This window comes from Oryx dammah, unplaced genomic scaffold (assembly GCF_014754425.2).
Source record: "Oryx dammah isolate SB20612 unplaced genomic scaffold, SCBI_Odam_1.1 HiC_scaffold_16, whole genome shotgun sequence".
NCBI classification, from domain to species: domain Eukaryota; kingdom Metazoa; phylum Chordata; class Mammalia; order Artiodactyla; family Bovidae; genus Oryx; species Oryx dammah.
Genome location: NW_024070200.1, coordinates 45,789,844 through 45,815,328, shown reverse-complemented (window position 1 = coordinate 45,815,328; position 25,485 = coordinate 45,789,844). Strand labels below are relative to the sequence as shown.

The 25,485-nt window shown below is 41.9% G+C and overlaps 2 protein-coding genes across 5 annotated transcripts in view; one reads left to right on the top strand and one right to left on the bottom strand.

Annotated features, from left to right (window-relative positions):
- Positions 1 to 19,792, bottom strand: part of HOMER2 (homer scaffold protein 2) — a 126,953-nt gene extending 107,161 nt beyond the window's left edge. Inside the window, exon 1 of the mRNA XM_040257535.1 lies at positions 19,173 to 19,792. The gene's annotated coding sequence lies outside the window, so the exon portion shown is untranslated. The remainder of the gene's footprint in view (positions 1 to 19,172) is intronic.
- An 82-nt stretch (positions 19,793 to 19,874) lies between these two features.
- RAMAC (RNA guanine-7 methyltransferase activating subunit) lies at positions 19,875 to 25,265 on the top strand. Of its 4 annotated transcripts, XM_040257547.1 has the most exons (5): positions 19,875 to 19,939; positions 20,656 to 20,704; positions 21,979 to 22,001; positions 23,473 to 23,651; positions 24,440 to 25,265. In XM_040257547.1, exons 4-5 carry the CDS (start codon positions 23,482 to 23,484, stop codon positions 24,624 to 24,626), a joined length of 357 nt encoding a protein of 118 aa, XP_040113481.1. In that variant the 5' UTR covers positions 19,875 to 19,939; positions 20,656 to 20,704; positions 21,979 to 22,001; positions 23,473 to 23,481; the 3' UTR covers positions 24,627 to 25,265. The 4 variants fall into 4 exon arrangements, with proteins under 4 accessions (XP_040113481.1, XP_040113482.1, XP_040113484.1 ...); XM_040257548.1 differs by lacking the exon at positions 21,979 to 22,001; XM_040257550.1 differs by lacking the exon at positions 21,979 to 22,001 and having other exon boundaries at positions 19,884 to 19,939; positions 20,405 to 20,704.
- Positions 25,266 to 25,485: the final 220 nt, after the last annotated feature.

Sequence of the window (25,485 nt, the reverse complement as noted above, 5' to 3'; positions counted from 1 at the left end):
TACACCTGAAACTAACACAACATTGTAAATAGACTATATGCCCATAAAAAATTATTTAAAAAAGCAAATAAACCTTCAAACAGGTCATATAGAAATATGTACTTTTGTGGGTTTATCAATGCATCATAAACACACACAAAAAGAGAAGACAGTGGAGGAGGAGAAAGAAAAGAGTCAAACCTCAGTTTCCTTTAAGACAGTGCTGGCTGTGATCCCCTAGGGTAGGTACCCCATCAGCACTTGACCCTCTGATACTAGTTTGGACAACGTGGAAAACTAAAGGAGTTTCCAGAGAGAGAAGGAGGGTCACCCAGAATTCTATTAAATAAAGATATGAACGGGCTTCCCTGATAGCTCAGTTGGTAAAGAATCTGCCTGCAATGCAGGAGAACCTGGTTTTATTTCTGGGTTGGGACAATCTGGTGGAGAAGAGATAGGCTACCCACTCCAGTATTCTTGGGCTTCCCTTGTGGCTCAGCCTTTTCCTTCTTCAGGGGATCTTCCCACCCAGGGATCGAACCCAGGTCTCACCTAGATTCCTTAGCAGGCAGACGGCAGGCAGATTCTTTACCAGCTGAGCCACAAGGGAAACCCAAGAACACTTGAGTGGGTAGCCTAGCCCCTCTCCAGTGAATCTTCCTGACCCAGGGATAGAACCAGGGTCTCCGGCATTGCAGGAGGATTCTTTACCAACTGAGCTATCAGGGAAGCCCATGATATTAGGTCATGGTGGACAGCTCTGACAAAACGTGGTCCACTGGGGAAGGGAATGACAAACCACTTCAGTATTCTTTCCTTGAGAACCCCATGAACAGTATGAAAAGGGAGAGATATGACACTGAAAAATGGACTCCCCAGATCAGTAGGTGCCCAATATGCTACTGGAGAAGAGTGGAAAAATAGGTCCAGAAAGAATGAAGAGGCTGAGCCAAAATGAAAACAATACCCAGGTGTGGATGTGACTGGTGATAGAAGTAAAGTCTGATGCTGTAAAGACCAAGATTGCATAGGAACCTGGAATGTTAGGTCCACGAATCAAGGTAAATTGGAAGTGGTCAAGCAGGAGATGGCAAGAGTGAACATTGACATTTTAGGAATCAGTGAACTAAATAGACTGGAAAGGGTGAATTTAATCCACATGACCTTTATATTTATGACTGTGGGCAAGAATCCCTTAGAAGAAATGGAGTAGCCCTCATAGTCAACAAGAGTCCAGAATGTAGTACTTGGGGGCAATATCAAAAGTGACAGAATGATCTCTTTGTTTCCAAGGCAAACCGTTCAATATCACAGTAATTCAAGTCTATGCCCCAACCACTAATGCCAAAGAAGCTATAGTTGAATGGTCCTATGATGACCTACAAGACCTTCTAGGACTAACACCAAAAAAAGATGTCCTTTTCATCATAAGGTACTGGAATGCAAAAGTAGGAAGTCAAGAGATACCGCGAGTAACTGGCAAATTTGGTTTCAGAGTACAAAATGAAGCAGGGGAAAGGCTAACAGAGTTTTGCTAGAGAATGCACTGATCATAACACCCTCTTCCAACAACACAAGAGAAGACTCTACACATGGACATCACCAGATGGTCAACACCAAAATCAGATTGATTATATTCTTTGCAGCCAAAGATGGAGAAGCTCTATACAGTCAGCAAAAACAAGACCTGGAGCTGACTGTGGCTCCAATCATGAACTCTTTATTGCCAAATTCAGACTTAACTTGAAGAAAGTAGGGAATACCACTAGACCATTCAGGTATGACCTAAATTAAATCCCTTACAATTATGCAGTGGGAGTGGCAAATAGATTCAAGGGATTAGATCTGATAGAGTGCCTGAAGAACTATGGACAGAGGTTTGTGACACTGTACAAAAGACAGTGATCAAGACCATCCCCAAGAAAAACAAATGCAAAAAGGCAAAATGGTTGTCTGAGGAGGCCTTACAAATAGCCAAGAAAAGGAGGGAAGCAAGAGGCAAAGGAGAAAAGGAAAGATACACCTATCTGAATGCACAATTCCAAAGAAAAGCAAGGAGAGATACAAAAGCCTTCCTCACTGGATGTGACTGTAAAAGAAATAGAGGAAAACAATAGAATGGGAAAGACTAGAGATCTCTTCAAGAAAATTAGAGATACCAAGGAATGTTTCATGCAAAGATGGGCACAATAAAGGACAGCAAAGGTATGGACCTAACAGAAGCAGAAGATATTAAGAGGTGGCAAGAATACATAGAAGAACTGTACTGGAAAGATCTTCATGACCCAGATAACCACAATGGTGTGATCACTCACCTAGAGCCAGACATCCTGGAGTCTAAAGTCAAGTGGGTCTTAGGAAGCGTAACAATGAACAGAGCTAGTGGAGGTGATGGAATTCCAACTGAACTATTTCAAATCCTAAAAGATGATGTTGTGAAAGTGCTGCACTCAATATGCCAGTGGCCACAGGACTGGAAAAGGTCTGTTTTCATTTCAATCCCAAAGAAAGGCAATGTCAGAGAATGTTCAAACTACTGCACAATTGTACTCATCTCTCACACTAGCAAAGTAATGCTCAAAATTCTCCAAGTGAAGCATCAACAGTATGTGAACTTAGAACTTCCAGATGCTCAAGCTGGATTTAGAAAAGGCAAGGAACCAGGCATCAAATTGCCGGTATCCGCTGGATCATAGAAAGCAAGAGAGTTCCAGAAAAACATCTACTTCTGCTTTATTGACTATGCCAAGCCTTTGACTGTGTGCATCACAACAAACTGTGAAAAATTCTTAGAGATGGGAACACCAGACCACCTTACCTGCCTCCTGAGAAAGCTGTATATGGGTCAAGAAGCAACAATTAAAACTGGACATGGAGCAACAGACTGGTTCCAAATTGGGAAAGGAGTATGTCAAGGCTGTAAATTGTCACCCTGCTTATTTAACTTATATACAGAGTACATCATGCAAAATGCAGGGCTGGATGAAGCACAAGTGGAATCAAGATTGCTGGGAGAAATATCAATAACCTCAGATATGCAGATGACACCATCCCTATGGCACAAAGTGAAGAGGAACTGAGGAGCCTCCTGATGAAAGCGAAAGAGGAGAGTGGAAAAGCTGGCTTAAAACTCAACATTCAAAAAATGAAGATCATGGCATCCAGTCCCAGACTTCATGGCAAAATAGATGGGGAAACAATGGAAACAGTGACAGACTTTATTTTCTTCGGCTCTAAAATCAATGCAGATGGTGACTGCAGCCATGAAATTAAAAGACGCTTACTCCTTGGAAGAAAAGTTATGACCAACCTAGATAGCATATTAAAGAGCAGACGTTACTTTGCCGACAAAGGTCCATCTAATCAAAGCTATGGTTTTTCCAGTGGGCATGTATGGATGTTAGAGTTGGACCATAAAGAAAGCTGAGTGCTGAAGAATTGACGGTTTTGAAGTGTGGTGTTGGAGAAGACTCTTGAGAGTCCCTTGGACTGCAAGGAGATCAAGTCAGTCAATCCTAAAGGAAATCAGTCCTGAATATTCATTGAAAGGACATGCTGAACTTGAAACTCCAATACTTTGGCCACCTGATGTGAAGAACTGACTCACTGGAAAAGACCCTGATGCTGGGAAAGATTGAAGGCAGGAGGAGAAGGGGATGACAAAGAATGAGTTGGTTGGGTGGCATCAACAACTTGATGGACATGAGTTTGAGCAAGCTCCAGGAGTTGGCGATGGACAGGGAAGCCTGGCATGCTGCAGTCCATTGGGTTGCAAAGAGTCGGACACGACTGAATCACTGAACTGAATTGTGGCTCAGCTGGTAAAGAATCTGCCTGCAATGCAGGAGACCTGGGTTCAATCTCTGGTTTGGGAAGATTCCCTGGAGAAGGGAACAGCTACCCACTCCAGTATTCTGGCCTGGAGAATTCCATGGTCTATATAGACCATGTGGTTGCAATGTGTCAGACACAACTGAGCAGCTTTCACTTGCACTTTCAGTTCAGTTCAGTTCAGTCACTCAGTCATGTCCGACTCCTTGTGACCCCATGCACCGCAGCACGCCAGGCCTCCCTGTCCATCACCAACTCCCAGAGTCCACCCAAACCCATGTCCGTTGAGTCAGTGATGCCATCTAACCATCTCATCCTCTGTCGTCCCCTTCTCCTCCTGCCCCCAATCCCTCCCAGGGATTTTCAAATCCCTCATCAGGGTCTTGTCAAATGAGTCAGCTCTTCACATCAGGTGGCCAAAATATTGGAGTTTCAGCTTCAAAATCAGTCCTACCAATGAACACCCAGGACTGATCTCCTTTAGGATGGACTGGTTGAATCTCCTTTTAGTTCAAGGGACTCTCAAGAGTCTTCTCCAACACCACACTTCAAAACCATCAATTCTTCGGCACTGAGCTTTCTTCATTGTCCAACTCTCACATCCACACACGACCACTGGAAAAACCATAGCCTTGACTAGATGGACGTTTGTTGGCTAAGTAATGTCTCTGCTTTTTAATATGCTGTCTAGGTTGGTCATAACTTTTCTTCCAAGGAGCAAGTGTCTTTTAATTTCATGGCTGCAGTCACCATCTGCAGTGATTTTGGAGCCCCCCAAAATAAAGTCAGCCACTGTTTCCCCATCTATTTGCCATGAAGTGATGGGAATGGATGCCATGATCTTAGTTTTCTGATTGTTGAGCTTTAAGCCAACTTTTCCACTCTCCTCTTTCAGTTTCATCAAGAGGCTCTTTAGTTCTTCTTCACTTTCTGCCATAAGGGTGGTGTCATCTGCATATCTGAGGTTATTGATATTTCTCCTGGCAATCTTGATTCCAGCTTGTGCTTCTTCAGCCCAATGTTTTTCATGATGTACTCTGCATATAAGTTAAATAAGGACCACAGCCTTGTCTAACTTAATGAAACTAAGGCATGCTGTGTGTGGCCACCCAAGATAGACGGGTCATGGTGGAGAGGTCTGACAGAATGTGGTCCACTGGAGAAGGGAATGGCAAACCACTTCAGTATTCTTGCCTTGAGAACCCCATGAACAGTATGAAAAGGCAAAATGATAGGACACTGAATGATGAACTCCCCAGGCTGGTAGGTGCCCAATATGCTATTGGTGATCAGTGGAGAAATAACTCCAGAAAGAATGAAGGGATACAGCCAAAGCAAAAAGAACACCCAATTGTGGATGGGACTAGTGATAGAAGCAAGGTTCGATGCTGTAAATAGCAATATTCCACAGGAACCTGAAATGTTAGGTCCATGAATCAAGACAAATTGGAAGTGGTCCAACAGGAGATGGCAAGAGTGAACATCGACATTCTAGGAATCAGCGTGCTAAGATGGACTGGAATGGGTGAATTTAACTCAGATACCATTATAGCTACCATTGTGGGCAGGAATCCTTTAGAAGAAACGGTGTAGCCATCACAGTCAACAAAAGAGTCCGAAATGCAGTACTTGGATGCAATCTCAAAAACGACAAAATGATCTCTGTTTGTTTCCAAGGCAAACCATTCAATATCACAGTAATCCAACCCTATGCCCTGACCCGTAACGCTGAAGAAGCTGAAGTTGAACGGTTCTATGAAGACCTACAAGACCTTCTAGAACTAACACCCAAAAAAGATGTCCTTTTCATCATAGGGGACTGGAATGCAAAAGTAGGAAGTCAAGAAACACCTGAAGTAACAGGCAAATTTGGCCTTGGAGTACACAATGAAGCAGGGCAAAGGCTAATGGAGTTCTGCCAAGAGAACGCACTGGTCATAGCAAACTTGCACTTTCAGGAATGGTTAAGTTACTAATCAAGAGGGAGAATAAAGAGGTTCTTGCTGGTGAGTTCCAGTGCCCAACTGGGGCCTCTCAAATTCAGATTTCAATCATTACACTTGCATTTCATGACTGACATCTCTGCCATACAGCACTGTGGGCCCTAGCGGGCAAAAGACCTCATCAGAAACTCTTTAGAAATGTTTGTATAGAGATAGAACTTTAATAGCATCTTGTCCAACTTCAAGATGTTCAGATAAGAAACTTTAAATTCCTCCAGATCTCATTATGGCTAAGAATGAGCTGACCCGGTCAGTTCTGGGAAAAGGAGATTGGTCACTTTAAAACCACAGAGCAAGAAGTCAGCCCTAAGGAGGATGTTTGTGAGGCAATCTAGGAAACAAACACTGCTGTTTGATGACATTAGGGAATAACTTAATTTTTTTAGGTTGATAATGCACTATTTTTTTTTAAAAGAGTCAATAGCTTTTATGAGATGCATACTGAAATTTGTACAATTTGCTTCAAAATAATCCAGTAGGTATGAAGGACAAATGTTCAGGTATAAATGGAGTCAGATTTGCCATGAATTGCTAACTGTTGAAGCTGAGTGCTAGGTAAGCGTGGTCCATGACACTGTTCTACTTTTGTATACATTTGGAATTTTCCACTGAAAACTTCACAAAGCAGAGATACTTCATCACACAGATATCTCATTGATATCTAATATAAATCTGAAAATAGGCATTTTATTCATTCATTCATTCATTAAGAATATATATACACACCCATATATATGGGCTGAAGCAACTTAAGTGACTCAGCATATATATAAAATTATGTTAAAATTCCTGTAACAAAATTCACTTTAACCACTTTAAAGTATACAATGCATTTTGTACATTCATAATGTTGTGCGACTATGACCACTATTCAGTTGCAGAGTAACTTTATCATTCTGAAAAGAAAGCCCAGACCCAACTAAGCCATCCCTCTCCATTCCCTCTTCCTCCTGGCCCTTGGCTGCCATTAATCTGCTTTCTCTCTCCATATTTGCCTATTCTGGATACTTCAAATACATTTAACATATTTTTTAAAAGTTAAAAAAGGGTGAGATTTCAAAATGTACAGAAGGGTCTGCAGTGAAAAGTTTCCCTCCCACCATCTTCCTCCAGTGCACAGTCCCCTTTTCGGAGGCATTCCGGTTCTCATACACCCTTTCAAAGAGTGAAAGTTCCTCTTCCCCGTCTTTACTTAAATGGAGTACTCTATACTCGCTGATTTGCAGTCAGCCTTTTTTTTTCGTCCTATAACAGAACAGAAAGACCTTCTTCCTTCTTTCTACAACTGCATGCTCTTCTACTGTTTGGGGTTACAGAAGTGAATGGTTCTTTTCTCAGGCAGCTCACAGTCTTAAAAGTACTCTGTTTGGAGAAGGGGAGAAAGGCAAATTAAAGGTTCAACTCCAAGGCAGCTCTCGTCACAGCCGTGCACTTGGAAGGGAGAGGAGAGAACGAAACTGAAGGGTTCTGAGAAATCTTTGGGGATTCACTAGGTGTGGCTGCAAGGTGACAGCAAACTGCTGTCTCTCTTCCACCTTCCCCTGCAAGACATAACTGATCATCTCACTCCCTTACTTCTTTCCTGATTAGAAAACAAAGGGATTCTCCTTGAGGGAGTTAAGAAAGTGAATAGAGAAGCAGTAATTATCCATAGTTGTTTGTAATCATTTTAAGTAAAGGGGAAAAGCTGCACTGCATTGACACATTGCAACTTACTAAATTATCTCCCCATTCACTTCTGCATTTTAGAGATTCAGAAACCAAAGCCACAGCAGCTGTTTATTTTAAGGACCCAAAGGGACATCTAAGTGCATACATTAAATGAGACAGGTAAGATAGCTGGAATCAGATATGGATATTTGAGAATTATCTCTATGAAATCGAAACTGTACTAATGAATAATCTTAGGGAGGATGCAGGGAGAGAAAGAGAACAGTAGCTGATAGTTAAGACTTCAGGGATTACTACAATGGATAGTTAAAATAAAGAACCCTGCAAATTAATTAGACGAATATTCACTTAAATAGAAAGGAACCTCAGTATTCTCGACAACTACAGTAGAACTCTGCCAAACATACGCAGTAAATGTTGAACTGAACTGAACAGGCAGCCTGATGAAAAGGGATATGGGATATCCAATGAGGAATGGAAGAGGATTCGTGCACAGAACATACTGATGTCTAAATACAGGCAGAACCATACACCATAACTGAGGGTCAAGGGTACGAGCAACACAAATGACAGTGGAAGCCACAGGAATAAATACAATTCACATGAAGGGCATGAATGGAGAATGAGAAGAGGTCAAGGGCTGAGTCCTGGACACACTGGCCTCAGAGAGAGGTCATGGCAGCCAAGAGTTTTGAACAAAATCTCCTAAACTTCAGATCAGAAACTACCTGCTGGAGGAAAGGGCAGGACAGAGCTGTCACATGGGTATGGAAACCTTTAGGAGTATTTATTATATATCAGGGGCTTCCCTGCTGGCTCAGATGGTATATAATCTGCCTGTAATACAGGAGACCCGAGTTCAAGCCCTCAGTCAGGAAGATCCCCTGGAAAAGGAAATGGCAACTCACTCCAGTATTCTTGTCTAGAGAATTCCACAGATAGGGGAGCCTGGCGGGCTATAGTTAATGAAGTCTGTAGAACCAAGAAAAGGGAAAGCCTGTTTGGGGGTCTGAGAAGAGGTTCCTATCCCCAGGAACCTTAGTGACAGGGCTTGACAAACGGACAGGACTCTTCTTTCCAACAATATAATTTTCCCTGAAAATGGATCTAATAATGTGCCTTGTGCTTCCATCAAGACTAAATTGGACTCCACTGACTCATAAGTCTTTTTGCATCTTCGGCTCCGATCCTTGCTTCCCGTAGCACTCACTAAATGACAGTGCTGTTGTTCTTTCTACCTGAGAATCTATTTCAGGGACACAGTGGACAGTCTATAGTTGCCTGTGCTATTATTACCTGGGGCACAGTGGGATCCTTTATTGCATTCATTTTGGATGTAAAGGAAAAGAGGAAACACAAAATGAAGTAGAAAGATATCTTGCTAGGTAAATCCCCTGAGATGAACGTTCTTTATGATGAAGTCAACTGTGTGGAGAAAAAAAAAATTAAAAATGGCTACTTCATAAATCTTGCCTTGCAGTGTTTGCAAGGATCTTTGTGGCTCAGAAACAACATTTGACTAAACTAATATGTGGGGTAAAAATATCTCTAGGTTCTGTTTGACTAAAAATGGCTGAAGATACACACATCTTATCCCTGGCAAAATTCAATTCAGTCTGGCAAATATTTATGGAGCACCAACTGTGTTCCAGGGATGCAGAGGTGCAAGGCCAGAGTCCATGGCTCCAAGTGGTGCCCAGATACTGAGGCACTGATGGAAAGGAAGGTGTATTTCTCATTGTGAATTAACAAGCTGGTATCTGATCTAACGAGAAACCAGAATGAGGGTTTGGTTAAATAAGCTCACTTAACAGAGCCAATCCTTGGTAACAAGCAACTCTGATTTCTGGATTTTTCGGCTGAGGCCTGGGCTCAGGATCACACTGCAGGTGCAGGTAATTAATCATTCTGGGAGGGGAGAGGGAGCTTGTGTGCTTCCTCCTGCTGTGCCAGCTTCCTAAAGGGCACTAGGGCACGGTTCCTGTTTCTAATGCTGGGGACTCCTGTCCTTCCGCCCTTAAGAATTCTGAACTAGGCGAGGGAAGAAGTGGTGGTCAGAGGCAGGACGGACAAGGGAAGGGGTGGAGGAGAGAAAGTGGGAGACAGAGAGACGAACAGACACACATACACATACAGAGAGAAAGAGATGGGGAGGGGATGGGTAGAGGCTGTTGGGAAGGCAAAACCACTAAAGGTATCTTTTTTTTTTTTACTTTGACACCATTTTTAAATAAATGTCAGTAATTCTGGCACTGAGAACCCGGAGCCTGGGTGGCTAGCCAGCCTACACCTGACAGTTTAAATGCAACAACCTGCTTTGCAGAATTTATTTTAAAATTCAAATAGACTGTGAAGCGTTCCTGGAATAAAAAACTGATGGCTCTTGCTGTTAAGCTCTGACTCTGTCAGTGCAGGCCTGAACCAGTGCCTGAAAACCCACTCTCTTCTGTGGAAGAAGAGGAGGACTGATACAAGGGTGACCGAGAACCAGCTGTTTCTGCACAGCCACTATTCATGTCAGGACTGTCACCCTTCCCAGGCGTATGTCAAGCAGGCAGATTACCCAGAGTTAGGTGTTTGGACACAGAGATTTTAACTATTCACTCCTACTCCTCACATCTTCTAGGCCGAAATCTTCTCTTCTGTGCTCCAAGGCCAGTTACCCCAGGTCTTCACTGAAGTGCTAGCCATGTATTCAAGCGGGTTCAAAGCTGCTTTCATCATTTCTCTCCCCCCCACCCCCACATAACTGACGTATCACAAGAGTCACTTTTTGTAAGAGCACGATTCATGACTGTTAGCAACGATTCATGACTTTTAGCAACTTTTGGTGCCACTGAACATCTGCATTCTACTCTCTCCTCACAGAGCCTGTCACATGGCTACTTCTCAAAAAAAAAAACCCTCCAGCTCAAATATGTTGTTCTTCAGGTTCTCTGGGGTCCCTTCTATGGAAATAGGAGAGTTGAGGTCAAACCTCATTTTTTGGTTGCTTGTGTAGCCTTGGACAAATTATCTGTCATCTCTAAACCTTGCCTTTTTTTTTAAAAAAAGAAGTTAGGGACTTCTCTGGTTTCCACTGGTTAAGACACTGTGCTTCCACTGCAGGGAGCACAGGTTCAATTTCTGGTAGGGAAACTAAGATCTCACAAGCTACACAGAAAAAAATAAATATGTAATAAAAATTTTTTAAAGAGATATCTACCTTGGTATGTTATTGTGAGGATAAAATGAGGTAACATAAAAATGTTGCCCATCTGGTTGGCCTATAGTAAATGCTCAATAAATAGCAGCAGTAGAGGTGTCCACATTTTGACAGGGGTGTTTTACCAGGACTATTGTGAAATGTTTGCATCAGAACCTCTTCCTACTATTAGAATCAGCCAAGTCAGAGTGTTCTCCTTTGGTCTGGAAAAGTGATGAAAAAATGAATTAGTTCATTCTTACATTGTAGGTGGTGGAAATGATTATCATAATTGCATTTTAGAAATTAGGAAACTGAACCTCTCTCTTGGCTAAAGTCTCCCCACCTGCAGATGCTGATGACTTCTGTGGAGATGCCCACCTACCTGTGGGTGGGGGCCGACTCCTGTTTGCCCTGGGGAAAACAGAGTCAGTCCTTGACAGTGTCTAACTGGAACGTGCAAAATTCTGAAGGGAGACATGCATTTCCCCAAGTGAGCCAGGATCACAGCTCATACCCCAAATATGACAGTGGGTCAGGGGTCCCCCAAGAGGACTTGGGAGAGAGGAGTAGTACGAGGTGGCCTGAAGGGGGAGATGGAGCAGTCTCGGTCTTTCTCTGAAATGCATTTGACAGAAGGATGACCAGTCTCCATCCTCTCTACCCCTCGAATCCAAATTACACACCAGTGCTACTGTTGGCAATCCATATACTGTGTGTTGCTGTGCTTATTGGAGATTTACCACCTTCAGTAAATTTCTCCTGGTTGCTTTCCCTTTGAGCTGATATTGTCTCCACTCTGACCCCTCTCGTACTTGGATATCCGGTTGGAATCGCCTTTTCCTGCACTTCATCAGGTTACCATGTACCTACATCCATATTCTCTGCTTGATTCTTCAATTAGAGCTTAAGATTTGTATTTTATATTTTAAAAAATCTTTTCACTCCCCCAACACTGAGCCTACCAATATATATTGGGTGTTAATAAATGCTTGTGGAGTTAAAAAATAAGTTGCAAATCTTAAGTCTTTAGATTAGGGATTTTTCCTAGAGTTCTAACTGAACAGAGACAAATATTAAATAAATGAGTAAAGTTTGTGTTTAGTTTACAAAAATGAGCAAATTAAAATGCTGAAGAAAAAAATTAATTTTTGTTCCAGAGAAATAACACGCCTTCAGCTCATTTCTAGCCAGTGGGGGTTTAGTCATCAGTAGGTTGTCACCACCCTGCTGAGAAGCTCTCAAGGCATATGTGTCACACGCCTCGAGAGGAACATATGGAACCCACCATCAGATGCAAAGGGGGTGCTTGTGACTACATGGAGACACTGTTTTGCCAATGTTCTCACTCCTTTTGGAGGATTCACCTTCATTCTGACTCACTTTCTTAAATGTTTACCTTTGTATTTGCCAACTGTTTGAATTGGTTTTTCGACTGTTCTGACCATCTGCTGGGAGAAAACTTTTTGAGATTACATCAGTTTTTGTGTCAAACCGTACAGATTTGGAGTTGGAGAACTTGAAGCTCAGGAAGTCTAACTCCTTCATTCATATAGTCGCAAGGCTTCTTCACTGCCTCATGTGTGTCAGTCCCGGGGCTAGGTGTTGGCAAGGCAGAGACTCCCGGCACTGATACTCACAGGGAAGACGGACATGAAAACAGACTCAATGAGGTGATGCAGGTGCCGTGATAAACGGGTGTCTGGGGAACATGTGCTATGCTCAGGAGGTGAGCTGAGTCTTTACCTAGGTAGAGTGTGTATTAAGAGGGGCTGCTGCTGCTGCTGCTAAGTCGCTTCAGTCGTGTCCAACCCCGTGCAACCCCATAGACGGCAGCCCACCAGGCTCCCCAGTCCCTGAGATTCTCCAGGCAAGAATACTGGAGTGGGTTGCCATTTCCTTCTCTAATGCATGAAAGTGTAAAGTCAAAGTGAAGTCGCTCAGTCGTGTCCGACTCTTAGCGACCCCATGGACTGCAGCCTACCAGGCTCCTCCGTCCATGGGATTTTCCAGGCAAGAGTACTGGAGTGGGGTGCCACTGCCTTCTCCAATTAAGAGGGGAGGAAGTAGGAAAAGATTAGTCTAATATACAATGGAGAAGAAGGTAGGGGCAAGATCAATAAACATTTATTGAACATTATTCATATAATGTTCATATATATGGGCTGCCAGACTCTCTTTTAATTGCTAAAGGCATGAAAGATACAGCCTTCTTCTCAAGGAGCTTATCATTTAAATGCACATAAACAAATTACAATACATTGTGATAAATGCACAGACTATATGTGGGGACCAGTTAGAAGCCATCATCTGGTCTGCATGAGAAGGGATGAGGGTCAGAACTAAGAGAATGATGGAAGAAAAAGGAGTGAATAAATAGAAGAGATGGTCAGGAACTGAAGTCCACTGGACTTAGGGAGGGCCTGGGTGGGTAGGATGGGAGAGAAGGAGGAGTCCTGGGTGACTTCCAGGTTTCTGATGTGGGTAACTGGAAAGAATCATTCTCTGAAACCAGAGATAGAGGCAGATGAACAGGTTCAGGAAGAAAGATGAATTCACATTAAGATATGTGCTGGAGATGTCTGCTGGACATCCAGATAGAAATTTCTAGCATGCAGCAATACTTTCAAGTCTAGAGCTCAGATATGAAGGATGTCTGGGTATATCCATTGTTGAATCATCAGCACAGAGCGGGAAGCTGAAGTCATAGCACAGTCTGAGTCTCCAAGGGCAACACCAGGAGAGCAGAGTCAGGGCCATGGGTAGGGGAATGAGGGGTCAGCCGAGGAGAAAGAAACAGGAATCCAGGGCAGAGAAGAATCATGAGAAATCTGAAAACAGAGTGAGAAGAAGGTTTAAGGGAGGGAGGAGATAAAAGTGTCAAATGCTTCCCAGATATTAAATAAACTGAAGATTTTAAAACAACAGCAGCTGAACTTGGCCCTAGGTCAACTTTGTCTGGGGAACTTTGCCAGTGTGGTTTCAGTGGCGTGTCTGTGGGCAGAAACCTGACTGCAGTGGACAGAAAAGAGGGGAGGGTAGAATGCTGAGGCTGTGGGCACTCTTTGTAAGATGCGCCCCATGAAGGGGAAAGGAGATCTGAGATCTTTATAGGAGGACACAGGATTGAGGCAGGGTATCAGTTTTGTTTTGAGGCTGGAGAAACTTGAGCAAGTTTACATGGTGTGGTGGGGGTGGGGGGAGCCATTACAGAAGGAGAGTGGAAAACAGAGAAGAGAAGGAATAACTACAGGAGTGATGTTCAGCAGAGCTGAGGGGACACTGATCAAAGACGCAGCGGCAAGAGACTGGAAGACGAAAGGTGAAAGGGGGCAGAAAAAGGACACACTGCAGCAGAGGTCTTTCCCTGTGAGATTTGGAAATCAAGGGAATTGATATTGAAGCCTCAATATTATCTGCAAAATAAGAAAATGAGAAAACCAAGGCCTAGAGAGGGCCTTGATCTGCATGATAATCCATAGAGAGTAATAGTTTGATTTAGTCAAGTTTCTTGACTCCTTGCCTGGTCCTCTTTCTACTCCCTAGAATATAGTCACTTGTTTTGAAGACATTTGCATTGCCTGAACATCTGTTTGAAAATGGGGCTTTTCTGTACCTTTCTTTTGCAAGATGACCAGGCAAGGCGGGCTTCACAAAATGGAAGATCATGCCACCTGTCACCAAGGACAGTGAGCCTGCCAAAACCCAGGAATGGGACCTAGAGATCTGCCCTCTTGAAATGAGTAAGGGACTTTCCTCGTGTTCCCGTGGCTATGACTCCACACTCCCAATGCAGGGGGCCTGGGTTCAGTCCCTGGTCAGGGAGCTAGATCCCATATGCTGCAATTAAAGAATTTGTATGCCGCAACTAAAGATCCCATGCGCTGCAATGAAGACCCAGCACAGCCAAAAATATAAATGTTAAAAAAAAATTTTTTTTTTTAATGGGTAAGATAGCAGCAGTTCACCCTTGGACAGAGATCCTGACTTACTCATGCCTCTTTCCAGTGCTTGGAAAATGCACTGAACACTCCAACTATGAGCATCACTTCACTGGAAAACATTCTAGAAAAGTACCTGGAGGGAGAGTATGGTGTTATGGGGGAAGGAGTGGCTGAGAGTAAACTGTGGACAAGCCTCTTGGCCTCTCCACACACTTCCAAGGTCCTTTCTAAGGGTAACACACACATCTGAGGAAAAGGTGGACAGGACCAAGCACTGATGACTAGAGCTAGCCGGTGGAGCACACAGAGAAAACAGTCACCAAAAATACAAAGGAAGGATAACGACGATTAGAGCCATCATTTAGCCGTGGGTAGGCCTGTCAAATAGAATAGAAATAGAAAGAAATTATGTCTACTTGGAAAACATAGCTTGTGTCCTTAACTCGTATAACATTAGGGAAAAGGAGGAAAAAACACCTTCATATCACAATCACACACTTTAGAACTGGAAAAGACTTAAGTCCAACCTATTAAGACCAATTCATAGTTCTGTCATCCCCAAGACTGCTTATCTCTCCTTCTTCTGTGATTTCTGTAACAATATCAACTGGCTTCTAGGGTAATTAGAAATACTCAGACAGCAAACAAACTTGCAATAAACACTAGCTTGCTTTCTGCAGCATCCTGAATAAAGGCCCCTAGACAAAGGACTCTGGACATGGGAAGCCGACCCTGAGATGGAGAACTGGATTAAGATCCTATAATCTCTGACCAAAACCATTCCATGTAATTAAAGCCACAGGAGTACAAATGTGGCTCTAAACCAATGCGTCCTATAACTTGAAATGTTTCCCTCTTGGAGATTAAACCGTTATGTAACATATAATAACTTTATCATTATAATTTACATAGCATCTTTCTTCACTGGCACCTAAAGTACTTTATACACGCAATGATTAATTCTTACAAGAATCTTACAAAGCAGAGAATCAGCAAGGATTATTATTCCCATTTTACAGAAGCTAAAATCAGAGCAGGGAAACATGATGAGATTTTTTGCAGGTCAGAAAAAATGAGTGGAAGATTATCATTTTTAAATTCTCTTTGGGGAACTTATTTATTGAGTTCAACCCTTGTGCTCTGGTGTGTCTGTGATGCAGTAGAGTGGGTGGGGTGGAAAGGGCGAAATGGTTTGAATAACACAATATAAAGACGAAAGAATATTTAGGAGCCGGTAATTCCAACTCAAGCTATAGAAACAGAAGTTAAATTATGCCACTGGGCACAGTCTATGAAACTACAAACTCAGCAAATCTGCCTTGTCCCGGAAATGAGAGAGAGATTTTTTTACTTCTTTGTGAATGGTATGGATGTTAAAAATAAACAAAGTATTCAATTTTTACCTTCATGATAGGAGAGAAAAGAGGGACTCCACCATATAAGGAAATGGGCTGAGATGAAAACTATCACGCACACACTCCCTGACCATGCTAACCAAAGGGGCAGCCTGTGATCCTCTGTGTTCTTACTCTGCTTAATTACTCTTCATAGCATGTACATATTCATTTTTTTAATTGTCTATCTCCCCCACTAGAAATAGAAGCTCCATGAGAGCAGGGCTTTTATTCTCATTCATTGATATTTTCAGGGCCTAGAACAGTACCTGGCATCTAACACTCAAAAAGACGTCAAACTAATGAAGAATGCCTGTAGGTTAAAGGTCTAGTTCTGTCATTGATCAATTCTGTGACCTTGGAGAAGTCATTTAATCTCTTGGGGGTCTTTAGTAGAGGAAAAAAAAAAGCATTCAACCAGATGATCCTTTCACCACTTCAATATTGTGATTTTATATATATAATGAACCATAATATAAGGCAAAGTGTGATTAAGCTAAAGTGGATAAGTGTCACATTTCTGGGCTGCCCAGCATCTTTTGAATATCTTTCTGTTCAGACAATTTACTACCCGATGAGCACTATCTCTCCAAGGATGATACTAGAAGTTCAAGGGCCCAGTCTTCCTTTAAGCCAGGGACAAGACATGTGACTTCGGTTCTGCTATGAAATACAACTTCAAGAGGTTTTTCTTTTTAAGGTAAGCAATGTGAGGAAACATGTACCATGTGGAGTTCACTTTTTGGTGGGCAGGTTACAGGAGTTCCTGTTTTCTGGAGCTCTACATCAACTGTGGAGAGGAAGAGTTCGGGTTGTGCTGCAGCAGCAAAGTTGTTTAACGTGGCTCAAGACTTGTACAGTAGAGAATGAAAAGGAGAAAACAGTGTTTCACTGAGGAAAAAGCAAGGCCTTCTTAAGTATCACAGACTTGCTCCAAATCCTGTTCTGCCACTTACTGGCTGTTCCTTTGAATAAATTATATTGCCTCTTCAGCTCCAGTTTAATCATTTTAAAAATGATTATTGTCTTAAACTCACTCACAGCCTCAGAAAACTCTTTGCTGCTACAATTCCCCCTGGGACTTCTGCTAGCGTGTTTGCCTCTAGATCTCTGGGTCAAAGTGAGGCTTCAAATTAGGTCAATCTATAAAGCTATGAGAAGATAAAAAACACTGGGCTACAACAGTAATAACAAACAGCGAAGTCAACTAATAAAAGGTAATTTTTTCCATAGGTATTAACAGGCCCAAAACACATTACTACCCAGCAGAATAGAATTGTTATTACTGTTGTTATTTAGTCATTAAGTCGTGGCTGACTCTTTGTAACCCCATGGACTGTAGTCAGGCTCCTCTGACCACTGGGATTTTCTAGGCAAGAATACTGGAATGGGTTGCTATTTCCTTCTACATAGGATCTTTCATGACTCAGGGACTGAACTCTTACCTCTTGCACTGGTAGGTGGATTCTTTAACCACTGAGCCACTGGGCAAGCAGTTGATGCTGTAACAATTATCCTCAATTGCCAAGAAAAGATTAAATGACGGCCCACTTACTCTGGTTACGGTACAGAAGTAAGTACTATATTTTACATATATTTCTAGAAAAGTGGTTCCAGTGAACAAGTTTTGGTGCTTAAAGGCTGTCAGTTAACTGGAAAATTCCCTTTCACACAATAGATTATTTCTCAGTGATGCCAGAAAGTGAAATATAGTAACTGACAAGGTATCAGAATATGAGAAAATATTATGTGCATAAATAGTTTCATTTCAAAACTGGCTGGCATCCCCAGTTTTTCACAGAAACTCTCTGAAGCCTAGGAGCTCCTAAGTGCAGTTTTGGAATTTAAAGAAAATAAATATACTCTTTTATATGTAAATTCTCATTACCTAGAAATAACACTATAATAAAGTTACAAAGCAATCAGAAAGCTGGACTCAAAAACTGACTTCCCAAATATCATCTCTGACTGCTGATATCAACCAAGCAAGCATTTGCCTGAGTTTTTCAACTGTTACATTGCTACCCATCTTTATTCCAATTTCCCCTTCAAGTTTATTGTTTCCTATTTCCCTTTCCTAAATATGGCTTATTTCCTGAGCTGTACGTTTTGGCCTTGTGCTTTTCTCTATAAATACTTTCTCCTTCGGAAAGATCATATACACTGATGTTTTCAACTGTTGTTTCTTCATGGATGACTCACACATTTACCTATTTAGGTACAACTTCTCTTTCATCAGCTTTAGTCCTTTATTTCTAAAAACCCTCTAAGATTTTTCTTCTGAATATTTCACTACTATCTCAAATTTTAGAAATCTTTTTTTGAGCTCTGAGCTCATTTTTGTTTTAAAACCGACACATGCTATGCACATCCCTTCTCAGTTACAATTTCCAAGACTTAAACAATTAGAGTCTTTTCTGATTCCTCCTGATCCTTTTCTCCCATCATCCACTTGGCTACTATACCAATCAATTATTGTAATCTTGGTCTTTTTGCTCTTACCTTTATTACCCAACACCAAGACTATCCTATCTTCTCATCCATACTATCTTTCACACTTGAGCTAGGATGTCTCTAAAACGTAGATTGGAACATTCACAGTTCATCATTCATTCCACAAACACTGAGTGCTTATTTTATACAAAGCACTACGTTACACACTCAGAATGCAGAAATGAATGATTATGGTCTAGTAGGGAGAAAAGACTTGTACATAAACAGAAGTTCCAACTGAGAAACTGGTACTGAATCAACAGATTAAGAATGGTTTCCAAAGCATAATGAACATTCAGTAGAAGGAAAACTTATTCCTAGATGGAGCTATTATTTCATTCAGCTTTAATTAAAGGATAGAATGTCAACATCCCAAGATATAGACATGAGCCTCTACAGAGCCTCCCCTGAATTTCTTGTCACTAGTCAATTTCTATTGCTTGAGAAAGGCCCCAAACGCTGGTCCGTACCAATGGGGAAAACAGAAATGGGCAATTCGGGAGGAAGGAGGCCAAAATACTCTGCGGAATAGTCAGCGTTTATACACCTACGAACATTCCAGAAGAAACGGACAAGACTCCTGAAGGGAGCTGGGTACTGACGACTTAAGCTGGAGCAGAGCAGGGCAGTGTTTCGGCAAAAACAGGTACAGAACGGACTAGAGAAATCTTACTACTGAGGTTCGCCCGAGCAGGAGTGAAGAGTGTAGTATCGCTGAAGGGATCCCCTCGCGCCTACTCGGCCGGCAATCGCCTCAAGTTCCTCACGCAGACTCGGCGCAGGCGGCCGAAAGCAGCTTTTCCCGCCCTTCTCAGCTGAGAAGTTCCAGAACTTTCGTCCCTAGCCGTCGCCGGCTCCAAATCAAGAGAGCTCAAAATACAGCGATGCGTCTCTTCCTGCCAGTCACCAGGCCGGTTGGAAGCGCACGGAAAGCATCAACACTTTTATCCCGACCTAACTACTCTCGCCGGAGAAGGCAATGGCACCCCACTCCAGTACTCTTGCCTGGAAAGTCCCATGGGCGGAGGAGCCTGGTAGGCTGCAGTCCATGGGGTCGCTAAGAGTCGGACACGACTGAGCGACTTCACTTTGACTTTTCCCTTTCATGCATTGGAGAAGGAAATGGCAACCCACTCCAGTGTTCTTGCCTGGAGAATTCCAGGGACAGAGGAGCCTCGTGGGCTGCTGTCTGTGGGGTCGCACAGAGCGGGACACGACTGAAGCGACTTAGCAGCAGCAACAGCAACTACTATCGCAGAGCCCCGCGCAAGCCATCAGCATTGGGAAAACGGGAAAATGCACACAGAGAGTTGGAGATCCCGCGAGACTTCACAGGCCTGCCTCGGCCTCAGCGCGCCGGAAGCGGAAGTCAGGAGGCGGTTACCTGCGAGAGCTGACCGAGTGTACAGAGAGGTACTGTGCCAGCGCCCTGGACCGGAGGTAGGTTTCCCTGCGCATCCGGAGCCCTGAGCGGGATAGACACAGTCCTGGGCGCAGGAGTCCGTTCGGGCCGCAGGGAGGAGGGAGTCGGGCGGGCAGGCCGAACTGAGTGGCCGGCGAGGTGTCCTCGGGCTCTGCAGTTCTGGGACCGGACTTTTTGGCGAAACCAGAAGCCGCTTCCCCCTCACGGCCTCTAATTTCCCTCGCGCCTGGGGCCGAGGTGTTTTAGAAGGAGCCCAACAGTCAAAGCTCCGAGAGAGAACTGAGAAACGCAGCGGTTCTCAGTCGGTGTCTTCGTCGGTTAATTCTCTGGGTTCATCTCTCAGGGCATGACTGCCCGTTCTGGGTAGTCCTTTCCGAGGTTAGTGACCCACAGCGAAAGTTCTGTGTGGTTTTATTTAGGGCCTAAAAACTAGCCGTCCTCGAGTACACACCTATCTTGTTTGTTGTGTTTGTTTTTAACAGAAAAGAACATCCTTTGTTAAGTTATTATTCACGCTGGGATTGATTTTGAAGGCCCAGAGGACAAGTCTTGTAGCATCTTCTAGCTCTTTGGTAGCACTTTCAGCTCCAATTTCCTCTTTCAAATTAGCGTCGGAAGTCTTTTAATCCTACCACTTAATTAATGTAAGACCCTTACGGTTCCCGTCCCCGCGGCACACACCTTTTGAGAATTTCTTTCAAGGGAGTCAAGTTTATTGTTTTTCTTCCCACAGATCTACACAATCTAAACATTAAACAGAACAGTCGCCTCAAATCCCTGAGGTGAGTAAAGCATGGATCAGTTAAAATCCTATTTAAGTTTCATCCTCACCAGTAATGATAAAGATGATAAACATTTGCTTATTTGTGAGAGGGGGATCCTGGGAGAACATAAAAATACAGTAGCACATTTGCCTTGCCTTATGATTTTTATCACCCCTATGGTTAGGTATGGGTCATCTTTCTGGTGATTCCAGTAATTCCTATAGAAATTGAGGCACGGTTTTAATTTGCTGAATCTATCTTAAACTATACCTTGGATTTGAGAATTTGACAGCTGTTTGCCAATCTCAGACACATTGGTATTTAATAAGACATATAAGCAGTTAAAACATCTAGATACTGTTTCTTTAATCCAAATAATAATCTTTAATTTCGTTGGGACAACAGTAGTATTATAAATATTCGAATGAGTTTTGAGGAGTTTGGAGGAAAGACAAACTAATGAAAAAGCTGTCTTCTAATATCACATCTCTTTGACAAAAGCTTTTTATTATAAACTGAATTGATACAGGAAGAAAAATAATTCTAGGATGTCAAATAAGAGAGATTTGGTTTTAAAGTTTTAACATGGTGTCACATATGCCCCACATCATAAAACGTCTTGAGGCAAAGAATGGAAAGATAGGGTTTAGGTTAGGAAAGGTAGGGGATGGGACTGCATCAAGGAAGGACTGGACATAGGGTGAAGGGAAAGTGAAAGTCGATCAGTCCTGTCGGACTCTTTGCAACCCCATGGACTCTACAGTCCATGGAATTCTCCAGGCTAGAATATTGGAGTGGGTAGCCTTTCCCTTCTCCAAGGGATCTTCCTGACCCAGGAATCAAACCAGGGTCTCCTGCATTGCAGGTGGACTCTACCAGCTGAGCTATCAGGGAAGCCCCAGGGCAACGGGGGCTACCTCCAAAATACTTCCAGGGCTGGCTGGCTTCCAGATCTTGGTTGAAGATAAAAAGAAGTGAACTCTTTCTTCCTTGGTTCCTCAAGGATTAGGCCTTCTGCAGCCTAAGTCAAATGTTTTCTCAGAGGTAGGGGGCTCTCTGAAATTTTGGGTAATTATTGCTTCAAATGTGAATCCATAATTGCCCTGGAAAACTCAGCTGAAAACTTCTGTTTTCATAGCCGTTAGATAATATTTATAGTACTTCTTTTCATGTGTCAGAACACCTAGAATAAGAATGTATTAGAGAGAAAAAAAAAATAGATACCATTCTATAGTAATTACCCTCGACTTTAATAGCTGTGTGTTTAAAGGCCTTTTTATTTGTCTTTCCAGAGACTTCCCTGGTGGCTCAGAGGGTAAAAGCATCTGCCTACAAGGCGGGAGACCTGGGTTCAATCCCCTGGAGAAGGAAATGGCAACCCACTCCAGTATTCTTGCCTGGAAAATCCCATGGACCGAGGAGCCTGGCAGGCTACGGTCCATGGAGTTGCAAAGAGTTGGACACGACTGAGCAACTTCACTTCACTGTATTTTCAGTCTTTTTCTTTCTTTGTTGGCTCTTCTTTTATTTTCCTATCACCAACCATCAGGTGTTTTAGTCTGGTGAAAAAAAGAGATAATCTTCCAGTAAGCCCTTAGCTACTGCCCTTTGTGTGTGTCTCCAGCCAGGCCTCTTGAAAGCTTAGTATAGACTAATCAGTGTAGATTTCTATTTCCTTACTTTCCAATTACTTCTTAATTAATTGTAGTCCTGCTTTAATCCCTGCCACTCTAATCAGCTCCTAATGGCTAAATTGAATTAATTTTTTCTTCTTGGTTCTTTCCAGTTACTATTCAACACTGATGACCTTTCACTCTTTAATCTCTTGCCTTCTATGATAATCTCTTGGGGTTCTCCTCTTATCCCTTCTTTATCATCTTTATATGGTGATGTTCTCTAGGATTGTTTTTTGTTACTCTTTCTTTTTCCATAGCCTTCCTGAGGAGTCTCATTCTTTCTCACAGCATTATCCACCAGCAAAATTGATGTCTCCCATTGCATTCATTGTCCACCCAGTTCTCCATCCCAGATATTTAAACTGTGAGCTGGATATACATATCATAACTAACTTACCTCAGTGTGGATCTTCGCCCACCTTCACTTTCTAGTTCCTGTGATACCATAACCTGACCAATTATTTGGCCAGAAACGTAGGAGTTATCCTTTATCCCCTCTCTTCATAACATCTACTCAGTGACTGATTCCTCTTAGAATTCTTTTAAAGCTATTTTCACAGTCTGCACCTCAGATTAAATCCTCAGCATGTCACGTATGTTATTGCAGTAATCTGCCCTTAAACTCACTAATCTGTTCTCTACTGCGTTATTAATAGAAAAGTGATCCTTCTAAATGGTAAATTTGTTCTTGAGACTTCCCTACTTAAACCACCCCTTTGCCTCAGAAAAAGCAGAGTTGTTTACATTAAATATAAAGAATTTCACTATTTGACTCTTGCCTACTTTTAGAGCTTTATTTCTTGACATTTGCTGCTCCTCCCTTTATATTTATACCACAGCTGTCTTATTCTACCAGACTGAGAGCTCTTTGTGGGCAAGGTTCATGATATATTGTTCATCTTTGTATCCCAGACTCCTAGTTAGCATAGTGCCTCTATTATAGTAATGAAGAAACACTGAATTGAATCTAGCCTGTCTTAGGTTTAAAGGTACACAAGGGCTTTATGCATACTCTCCCTAAAAGTGTTTACTTCCTATTTTCTCACTATCTGGTAAAGATGGTGTTACTTAAAAAAAAAATTCTAATAGAAACATTAAAAACCTGTACAGAATTTCAGAATGACTAACACTTCTGAAGCTGTTCCAAATTTTGAAGAGATGTTTGCCAGTAGATTCACAGAAGATGACAAAGAATATCAAGAATACTTAAAACGCCCTCCCGAGTCTCCTCCGATTGTTGAGGAATGGAATAGCAGAGCTGGTGGCAGCCTGAGAAATAGAGGCAATCGGTATGTATTACTTCAGAAGAGTAAATGCAGATGGCTGATCTGGGAGAGGACAGCTCACATCATCTAGCCTCCAAGGCCCATGAGGGCAGCCATCAGTGTTTTTGTTCAGTGTGCTATACTGAGTGTCTAGTAACTGCTTAAGTGCCTGATAAATATTTGCTTTAATATTTTGTCAGCACCATATTTTTTTTCCCCTTGCTATGCAGTTGTGTGTATGTGTATTTAAAGGGTTTTTTTTTTTTTTTTTAATATTCTTTTTCTGGACTAATATTTTCTTTGCAAATATGCTTTAAAAACCTAGGGTCTTCTACAAAACGTTTAAATTAAATTCCATAAAGAAGGTATTGTTTTGGTTTCCATTTAGAAAGAAGTTTATACAATGGAAATTACTTCCAATTAATACCTCAAAATAGATGAAAGGAATCTTACCATACTGCTTTTGAACTGTATAGATTTAGTTTGCTTCAGAACCATCCTATTGTTTTGAGTTTGCAGCCTTAGTTTACCTCTTCTCTGCAAAGTCTATCCAGTATAATACTGGATCTGGATTTTAGGAAAGTTTTGAATACCTGGTGCAGTAACACTCTAAAGAAAACTGGTTTTTACTCTTTTGTTTACTGAGTATTAGATTTTAGGAAAGTTTTGAATACCTGGTGCAGTAACACTCTAAAGAAAACTGGTTTCTACTCTTTTGTTTACTGAGTATTAGATTGAGAAATGAAATGCACCAGGCTAGATTTCTCATGTGTTTTTAAGGAAAGTATAAAAATATTTCTGTTTTGTTGTAGGTTGCAAGATAACAGACAGTTTAGAGGTAGGGATAGCAGACGGGGGTGGCCAAGTGACAATCGATCCAATCAATGGCATGGACGATCCTGGGGTAACAATTACCCGCAGCACAGACAAGAACCTTACTACCCCCATCAATACGGACACTATGGTTACAACCAAAGGCCTCCCTATGGCTACTACTGATAGAAGTGTCAGCAACTTTTAGTAAAATTATTTACTCTGTTAACATGACAAAAGTTTACATTGTATCTTTTGTTGGTCATAGTTTTACACCTGATTGTAGAAAATGGATTATTAATTTTTTGGAACTTGGGAATTTTAAAAAATTAGATCTTACTGGAGAGACATGATGGTTGCTGGAAATAAATACTCCCCTAAAAAGGTTGTGGGTTATATTGCTTGACTTCTACCTCAGATTCATCTTTGTTTCATGACTTAATAGTGCTTTGAATGTTGTATATAATTTTCCTTGTTAGACCTTCAGGAGTTGTCTTTGTTTTACATAGAAATAAAAATTTTATGTAGAAAATGCTTGCTTTTAATTTGTACAATGAGGAAGTATCCCTACACTTGGATGTGTGCATTCCTAAAATTTTACACAGGGAGTACATCAGCTCCTAAATGCGCCACTATGCCTACTGATGATGTATTGTACACAGTAGTAATTGAAAGGTAAAACAATTGTAGTACATTTCATTTGGCTTTTGTTGTTACGTGAATGTGGAACTTTGTAATTACTCTACAGGTATGAGTCATCTTCACAATCATTTTGGTCTCTCTTTCGAGGGATATCAAGAATAAAGCTGTAAAATCAGGAAGGAATCAGTCTCAGTTTCAGTATCTTATTTAATCTAGTGGTGGGTGGGATTAAGGCACACAAGTCATTTTACACAAACACTAAGGCTTTTGCTAACATAAACATTACACGTTATGCAAAAGTTTAACTGTAATGTTCTCTTCTCAGTTATATGTAAATAATGCTGTATTTTGACTCTATTTACTTTTATGGTATTTAATGTAGGTTGAGTTTACAATGTTATTT

Bases quoted from the DNA above. Each gene is read 5' to 3' on its own strand.
- RAMAC (XM_040257548.1), top strand. From the start codon at position 23,482: ATGACTAACACTTCTGAAGCTGTTCCAAATTTTGAAGAGATGTTTGCC. The intron at 23,652-24,439 runs GTATGTATTACT...GTTTTGTTGTAG, and splicing joins CTGAGAAATAGAGGCAATCG to GTTGCAAGATAACAGACAGT.